Source organism: Ornithodoros turicata, chromosome 4, assembly GCF_037126465.1.
Source record: "Ornithodoros turicata isolate Travis chromosome 4, ASM3712646v1, whole genome shotgun sequence".
Lineage (NCBI taxonomy): Eukaryota > Metazoa > Arthropoda > Arachnida > Ixodida > Argasidae > Ornithodoros > Ornithodoros turicata.
In genome coordinates this window covers 56,707,428-56,716,748 of record NC_088204.1, presented here as the reverse complement: position 1 = coordinate 56,716,748, position 9,321 = coordinate 56,707,428, and the positions used below count along the sequence as shown (strand labels likewise).

Genomic DNA, 9,321 nt, shown 5'->3' with positions numbered 1-9,321 from the left:
CTGCGTCACTCTAACAAAGCGGCCATTCACTCCGGCCGTAGAAGCCCGGACGGACACTTTCTTCCCTCCGGGCTGTTGACCCACAATTCGCATGAACCTCTAAACACGTCACACCTAACCCTTTAAATACCATGCCAATGATGAGGACGGTGCCCAGAAGAAGAACAGTCTCTGTTCGAAATACCGGCGGCTTCTGTCCTGAGGCAATTCCCTTCCTACATCTCCACCGGTTCGCTGGATTTCTACCCATCTATGAACTGCGTATTGACTGGGCTTCCTGCTTCATCGCCAAACAGGCAACTTCGCCATTCGTCTTCCGGCCCGAAAAAGTGTCATGTGAGTACTGCCAGCGCGAACCTCACTTGCCCCTCAACATTTCCTCCCTCAGAGGAGTGATAATAATAATAATAATTGGGTGTTTACGTCGCGAGACAACTGAGATCATGAGCGACGCCACAGCGGTCGGTCTGTGGATTGCTTTTGCCCACCTGAGGGTTCTTTAACGTGCAATGAAAGCTCATTACACGGCACCCCGTATTTAACGTCCCTCGCGGAAGACGGCGTGTCTAAGCAACTTGTACCCTGCCACCAAGTTGCTGGCGTCCTCGGCCGGGTTCGAACCCGCGATCTCGGGATCAGAAGGCGAACACGCTACCGACTGAGCCACCGAGGCCGGTCCTCAGAGGAGTGAAAGGCCCGACCGCGGTGTTCTCAGTGCATTTCTAGACATATCTTTGTGGAGGCTACCAGAAATACCCTCTTCAGCAATCTTCGAACATTCTTTGGATATATATTTGCGGCCCTCACATGGAATGCCCGCTTCGGCAATTTCCGAATATTGTTTGGAGATATAAATTTTGTCGTGGTTGTCTGGGGGTGGGGGTGTCTTCTCCCGAAATTTTTTTTTATTAAACAAACTTTTTATTTAAAAAAAATTGTTTTTATTTTGAAACTCTTTTTGAAGAAAGGATTCGAAAGATTCCAGATTCGTGGATTTGGATTCGAGAAACCCTGGATTCGTCCAATCTCTAACAAAAAGCATGCAGTTTAGGACATGCTGTACAAAGCCCCAAGAACGCGGTCCCCAGGACATCCTCACAGTGTCATCGTGTCCTCGTCCTTCGATATGTATTCCCAGAATGTCCTGAGGATGACAATCGCGGATTGTCCGTGAAGAGACACCCGCGTACTTCCTATGGCAGTCCCGGTAGGTAGCTCTCGGGATGAGAAATGCCACCTTGTTCAATTTTCCTACTAAGACTAAATATTGAGTGACACATTTGTTTTGCTTTCTGGGCCGATCCCAGGGGCTAATCGACATTCGTCAGAAGAAAGGGCGGTCCTACGTAAAATTTCTTTTCCTCCAAAAAGGTGTCTGTCAATGATACTTGGAGCATTTACAGCGGAAAGAGAGAGAGAGAGAGAGAGAGAGAGAGAGAAAAGTGCGATTCTATAGCACTGCTTTTGACTTTTGAAGGTCCTACCCGAATGTCTCAAACCAAAATAAGTATATATAACATAGACTTCGCATTGCTTGAGAGTTGACACTTCAAGCAATTCCTTGAGCATTGTGTGTTTGCTAAATGTAAGTAAACTTCAATAGCTCACCCTTCGTTTTGTGTCGCAAGCGAGCAGTACTCTCCAACCTACTGAGGGTCGCATAACAAACAATATATAGTGTCTGATTTTTCTGTGGAAGGGAATTCCAGTACCTTTCGAAGTGGGTTTCTGGGTCTTTGTACTCCGGCAAGCCTTTTTAGTTTTTTTTTTTTGCCTTCTAGATTTGTTTTTTCAAATCGCCGAGCTCACTCCCGTTATGGAAAGTACTACACTTTATGCGCCAGTGTATCAATATGAATTGAGAGTAATCAATCAGTGAAACAGACGTTGTCATGTCCGAGTGTGGTTTCTGACGAAAAGAAATGAGTTAAAATAAAACTATGCTAGATTATGTTCCTGCTGTGTTATCACACTCTTACATCGGTCCTCTTGATGACCTCCTAGGGGCAACCAAAAGGATATCGTAAGGACATCTGAGAGTCCCATTTTAACAAATGAGGGATACCCTGAGGACCGATTTCGCCCTCCCGCGGACATCCTGCTTGTCCCGGTTTGATAACCGTTGGATATCCCAGGGACGACAGTGTGTTCTTAGGGAGTGCTCTGTCGACGTCGAGAAGTTTGCCACCTGGAAACCTTGTGCAGAAACGTGAAACGGCAACTTTATTTCACGGCAAATGAAAACAACACAACAAGAAAAAACTCAAACGAAATACATGGCAGTTTGCAGGGAGTCGAGAACTTTGACAGCTTCTACGTACTGATTGGTGTCTCCGTTGCCCTCTGATGAGTCGCTGCTGGAACTTGACACGGGCACTTTGCTAATCACATGGTTCTTAGCTCTGTAGGCAGCCAAATGTGCGTAGTAGACGGGTGCCGGAATACTGACAGAGCGTGCGCAACGCGCGTAAGTGTGGCATAGGTAGTAGCTCAGCTTCTGCAAATCATCCGCAGTAAAGTTTGAATCATCCCACACGACGTAGTAATGAGACGGCCTGCTGGTGCCCTGTATTCCAAAGTGGGAACAGAGGAAAAAGTCAAAGTCCAATGGGTGCGTAACAACAGAATCCACCGTCGTACCTGGCGGAACGTTACGGCACTTGCCCACGCCGTCACGGTCGCTGGAAGGCATGAAACGGGTATGGTGCCTTTTCTGTACAACAATGAATGTAAGAGCAGGCTCATAAGTCTCGTTTGGGGACAACTCCTGGCATGCAAGGCGGATGGCAGACACTTCTCGGTTGCGAACCTCCATGAACTGTCCTTCGCTGACACCGTCTCTGTAGAAGATTATGCGTTCAGGCTTGTGCTTAGTAGCTCGATGGAATGCTTTCAACATGTCTTTCATCATGTCCTTCAGGTCCTTTATTATCTCGACTCTAGATGTAGCAACGGAGTCTTCCATCTGCACACGAATGGTTGCATAGAACTTGGAAGGTATCGAGTCCAGGCTGCCCACGCAGGCTGCGATGGATGGGCGAAGTTTGTCCCCAGGGGCAGGGTGATTCACATCGGCCCCAATTATGATCACTGGCTTCTGGAAGATGTATGGTTTTTCCTGCGCCAGCAGGCTGTTGTTGGTACCTCCCATCTTAGCATTGATCTTCTGGCAGATATTAGTGACAAGAGCTGCATTGCACTTCTTGATCACATTGTTGTCCATGATGCATTGTGTTCGCAGGCCCAGTTCAGTCTCGCATACTTGCTTGATCTCTGAGTAGTTGCTGTTCTTTGCAAGTACGACAAGTACAATCTCCAGCCCAGAATACGTACGCATGACGTCGGTGAAGATATTCGTAATTTGTTTTCTATGAGCGTCAGCTGCTACAATGTCGGCTGGCATCTCAAACTTCATGCCCAGTTCTTGGCCCACTCGCACCAGCATCATGACTAAGTTGTCAATGTCATGCTTTTTTGTAAACCTGCTCAAATTCAGGACAATCCAGCGACTGACAGAGGCTGCTTTGTAGAAGTGTTTGCCACGCAGTTCCCAAGTGCCTTCGCGTGGCTTGGTAACACTGCTGTTCTCAAAAACTAGTGTGGGTGGGTCCAGTACACGACCTTTCAGCTGCGTCAGGTCCGTGCTGATCTTGATGTCGAACTCTTTCAGATAGGGCTCATTGCTGGAGACCAAGTCCTTGACACACTGTCTGATATCGTTGAACCTCTTGGATGGTGGCTGTGCTGTGCGCTTTATCATCTCGGATGTCTGGTTCTCGTCCAGTTTCTTCTTGCAGTGCTGTCCTTCCACAATCTCGCACACTTCAAGGGGTAGGAACACTGGGTGAGATGGGCTGCCACTTTGAACGCACGGCAGGTTCGGGTATTTCAGTCCGCCATACTTGTTCTGGAAGTAGTCTGCAACGCTATTACTAGAACCATCGTCCATGGTGAAACGCAGGTTCCTGGCGGGTTCCTTGGTCACCTTCACCACCTTGTAGCGGCGAGGATAAGGGAGATGATTCACCTGCAATAGTTAATCCCTCAGGTTGATCTAAGGCTGAGAGTTTGAGTTTGATTATAGAAAAAAAAAAAACGAAATATATTGAATTCGGCTAGTTTCTTTCGCACGAATGGGTTGTTTGCAAAAGGACTCTAGGATTCAGAAAATTTGTTCTAGAGCCTGATCACCAAATTAAAAAAAACGTTTTACACAGTTGTTTCCAGTGTTGCGAATTTAAATTCGTGGATTTGATTTAAATTCGTGGATTTGATTTAAATTCGGGGATTTGATTTAAATTCGGGGATTTGATTTAAATTCGGGGATTTGATTTAAATTCGGGGATTTGATTTAAATTCGGGGATTTGATTTAAATCCGGATTTAAATCCATCAAAGGGCTCGTGGATTTGATTTGGGATTTCATTTACAGGGAAAATATGGCGAGGATTTGGATTGAATCACATTTTTCACAGATGATTTGGACTGAATCACAATTTTGGAAGATGATTTGGATTTGGACTGAATTTACGTTTTTTCCGACGGAATTGGATGTGTATTTACTCAAGCTCCTTAAGGGAGATGGCTGAATTTTGACTGCTGCGAAATTTGACGTTGCCGGGCAGGCAGATTCTTTGTCAGTGGTATCTGAGGCAGTCACTATAATTAGGTTTTTACAAGACATTTGGTTGAATTGCATTTCACATATGCTTGCACATGGCGCAGCAACTCTTAATTAGGAGAAGGTTTAAAAAATGTTTGGATTTGGGATGGCTTGACTTCCATCCCGCCATCTCGGTTCCCAATGTCCCGCCGAAACTTCAGTTTCGTTCAAAACGAAATCCCGTGATGTTTTGATTGCGTGAACAGTCTACGGACACTGTCTGTAGAGTGCTTCAAGCTTAAGAGGTGGTCTGTCTGTCAGACAGACCACCTCTGAGGCCTATAGAAATCTTTCCTTCCGAGCACTAAGGGAACGTCATGCGATACGCACACATAATCACATGAGCAGTTCGACATTTAATTCACAACGGTATCACAGCTTTCTATGATTTCTTAGAAATGGCAACCTATTGGAGAAAGCGCACCACTGGGTCGCTGAGCTCAGGCAAAGTACGTTCGAGAAAAGGACTACCAACACACGCAGTTTATCTGTTTTGTTGGTTCTGAACTGTGACTGATGTCGCGTTCTGGTGTCCCAGAGATTGCTAAAATAATTCCTGAAATGTGCACATGAGAACCAGTCGTATGAGGTCGTTGTGTCCAGGAACAGGAATGTGAATGTTGGTAGCATTTTTTCATGGTGGCTGGCTTATGGTCAACTTGACGCCACCGCGGAACTTGTACCGCAAGAACGGACGACGAAATAGTCCTCTACTTAAGCGAATGTACAGTAGATGATGATAATGTTTCCCCTCTCGGCTATTGGATGTCCGCAGCGGCCTGCTACCTGCTGCTTTCGGAAGTTAGCGAAACGTGTATTTGCAGTACGTGTAAGTTCTGGAGCAGTTGAACGAGTGTTCTTTGCAGCCAGCCGGATCAAGACCGTGAAAAGAAACAGGCTGCATCCAGCTACATTGGAGCAGCTGGTCTTTCAAAACAAGAACCTGAGAGAATAAGACTGCTTATGCATGTTGGGCGGATGTACCATTGAGTTTGTTATAACACAACTGCGGTGTGCAGCACGCAGCCATCACATTTAACGTAACATAATTCCCGACAGGTGGCTTTATCATATGTGCCGAGTAGGCGTATTTGACAAATGTTACTCAGATATCCACGTGAAAATAAAATATCAGCTTCGACCTTCGCATCGCTTTGTTGGCTGTTGGTACTCTCCACTGCAGGTGACGTTTATAGGTGTTTGTACCATGTCACGGGTCTTATACAGCAAATGCATGCAGTAGTTGTATACCTTGTAGAGATGGTCAGATGCATGCTACAGTTATTTCGGGAACTTTAGCCCCCGGATTCGTTGACGGATTTGATAAATTTGATTTAGCACACACACAAAAAAAAACCGGATTTAAAATTTTGATTTATTGCTTCAAGTTTAAATCCGGACTTGATTTGGATTTGATTTGCGGTGTTCCGAAAAACATGGATTTGATTTAAATCCGATTTGACTCGGTAAATCCGCAACACTGGTTGTTTCACATAAAACCATTTTACACAGTAGTAATGGTTTCACCTACAAACGTGTTTTGGAGTATCCAGTCCTGACTGGGTCCGGACTAACATCTCGAGATTTTTCTCGCATTTCCAATTCCAGAAATGGTTTCATAAACCACGTGCAATTGATTGCAAACATGTTTCACCTGCATCATGTGCACACCATGCAGCTGGAGGAATAAGCAAGAGTAACAAGTACACGCAAATTCAATGCACCGAGAAAAATAAGCAACTAAATTGAGGGAACTTGAACTGTGGGTGTAGGAAGCATCTTAAGCACAATTACACAGCTAACAGCAGTGCAAAACACCATAAAATAATTGAAGCACGAAATTGTTCACTATATTTTGTGATACTCATCTAGTGGGCGATATCAGTACATTCCAGGTATACTACCTTGATGCGCAGTCCTTTGAGCTCCTTATTGAGGCGAACAGTTTCGAAGTCGCGCAGTTCCTTGAAGTCCGCAGGGCTGCGCTCACGACAGCCGTCTTTGAGGATCCGACACATGAAGGTGAGAAGCGGAATGGGCTCGTAGAAGGCCGTAGCTGACACGTCAATATTGAGCATAGGCTTCCATTGGTTAGGGCGGACGCTGGTGTAGTAGCCGAACCATACTTCCCGGCCACCACCGAGGGTGTTGTTGCCTTCGGGCGGTTTGAAGAAAGACCTGCCCACGGGTGTCAACTTTATGGACGGGCCGTGACGTAAGACGATGTCCACAGCTTGAAGCACCTCCTGCGGCACAGTGTTGACGCGTCCGTCGAAGACTGCGTGCAGAGCGTCCAGGTTGACATTGGCCGCGTACTGAATTTTGACAATGAATTTCTGCACTAGTTGGTCTTCTTCGAAGTCGACTGAGAAGATGCGCTCACTAAAATTGAGCTTCCGTCTTGTATAAAGGTTCTTTCGACCGTCGAAGGCAGGGATGCAGTTGCAGATTTCATGACGATACTTCTTCACCAGCAGCTCAATAACCATCCGGTTTACCTTGGTGCTCATACAGCGATACTTTTGCTTTTCGGGTACCTTTGCTTCCTTGCGGGTTTCGGAGAATATCTCGACGTCGTAGTGGAACACGTTCCCGCTGGGAATTTCTATACTGAAGTGATTTGCAATCAGGTTGATAGCCCTGCCCTGCTTCCCTTGCGACGGTCGCCTGGGGAAGTGCGACGGCAACCTACGCTCCAACTCCTGAATCTTTATCTCATCTGCAGATTTCATGGACGAGTTGTAGGTGGACGTACGCGGAGAGCCCGTATTCTGCTGCAGCGAAGTACTGCCGCCAGAACGAGGCCCCTCAGTTGAAGCCACCGTACGAGGGCCAGCGGTCTGTTGCTGGCTTCGACGCTGCCCGCTTACGACGCGATGCTGGATCGCTTGGGCTCCATAGGGCAGCGGAGCCACCTGACCCCGAGGCACACCCGGACGACCTCCTGCACACAAAGGTCACGTTTGTCAGTGTCACCAAAGTTGCTGGTCCAAGGCCCGCCTGGGCCAGGATAGACGTCAACCCCTTCCCAGAAGAGCCACGGTTTCGAAACGATTAGACCAGTGTTTCGGAAACAGTGGGTCGGGACAGATTCAGCGGAGGGTCCTGAGGTCTAACAAACAAGCCAACTTTAGTGAATAGGAAAGACCATTCTGGCCTGCTGGCATGCTCTTTTTTCTTTTTCATGCATGTAACATTCGTCCTATAGCTTTTATTTTTTTTAATTAATAGATACTACTGGCCTTTGTCAGGCCCAGGTTTGAATGGGAACAAGTGGAGCCCAAACAACATACATAAAATAAATCAACTGATAACTGACTGTGGGAGAGTCAACTACAGCCTGTGGCAAGTCGTTCCGCTCTGTTATTGTCCGAGGAAAGAAAGACAACTTAAAACAGTCTCTTTGTGGCCCTGTACTGCCACGAGTGTGATGATGATGGCTCAGGTTTTCCTGGCGCATAAGAGACGAAGGCCATGATGCGCCAAGACAATGGTAAGAAAGGTACTAGATAAAAGTATAGTGATTTAGTTAAAACAACACTTTACAGTTTGAGTATCAAAGGACATAAAAATCCAATAACTAAACCTACAATACATTTGAAATACCAATGTCTTGAAAGAACTTAAAAACCCGTTCAAACGGGAAAAGAGCCTCATCCCCCAGCAAAAGGGAGGGATGTAGAGGTGCATGGTATGTGTACAGCTCGTGAAAATGGTGAAGTCGGTGTATCGTATGATGGACATGTAATGAGCACGTGAAGGACAGATTTCGTCTCGTCGCATCGCATACAATGCGGGGCCTCTTCATTGCGGAGGAGGTGACTGTGGGTCAATTGAGTGTGCCCAATCCTCAGCCTGGCAGAAACAACCTCATGAAGGCGACTGTTAAAAATATCTGTCCGTTTTACAATGGTGGGCTTAACTAGCTGCGGAGTTTGTTGTTGTGCAGTGTATCCCAGTGCTGCTGCCATTTGTTATTTATGGTCCTTGTAAGTGTAGGTTGGAGATCTTGAGAGGGTACATCAAAACGACTGACCTCAGACGAAAGAGCAGCTGTAGCAGCTGCATCAGCGAGTTAATTCCCGGGTATACCCACATGACTGGGTACCCAGCAGAATGTTAAAGTTAGACCCTTTTTTTTTATTACCTTAGCGGCAACGCACTGTGCCTTCTGTACAAGAAGGTTTTTCGACATCCCTATGTTGCCTACTGCTTGAAAGGAACTCAGAATCTGTGTAAATGACCGATGACTTGGTGTGACTCTCTAAAATGTAGTTCAGTGCGAGGATTATTCCGTATACCTCAGCATTAAAAACAGAGTATGTGAGGTAGACGATATGATTGTGTGAATCCATCGGTCACCATTGCACGTGATACTGAGGTACGTGATACTGAGGTGCGTGTTTTGGAACCGTCGGTGTAAAAAGCTCTGTGTTGCCCAATACTTTCTTTAAGGGACTGAAACTCCTGCTGGAGCACAACAGGTGGTGTGTCTTTTTTTTTTTAGCATAGTCAGGGACCGATTAAAACATGGAGGAGATTGCCAGGGCGGGAGCCGTGGGCTAGCCTGTACAATGGTGAAATCATCATGTGGGAAATTGTAATCCTCACACCCCTGAAGAACACGCATGCTGAATGGGGGAACAATGCTGGGCTTAT

The 9,321-nt window shown here is 46.4% G+C and overlaps 1 protein-coding gene across 1 annotated transcript in view; it reads right to left on the bottom strand.

Annotated features, from left to right (window-relative positions):
* Positions 1–2,203: 2,203 nt before the first annotated feature.
* Positions 2,204–9,321, bottom strand: part of LOC135393219 (protein argonaute-2-like) — a 31,980-nt gene continuing 24,862 nt past the window's right edge. The window contains exons 2-3 of the mRNA XM_064623708.1: positions 6,567–7,606; positions 2,204–4,027 (exon numbers count right to left, since the gene is read on the bottom strand). Of these exons, the coding sequence (XP_064479778.1) occupies positions 2,264–4,027; positions 6,567–7,606 (2,804 nt within the window). The 3' untranslated portion in view covers positions 2,204–2,263. The remainder of the gene's footprint in view (positions 4,028–6,566; positions 7,607–9,321) is intronic.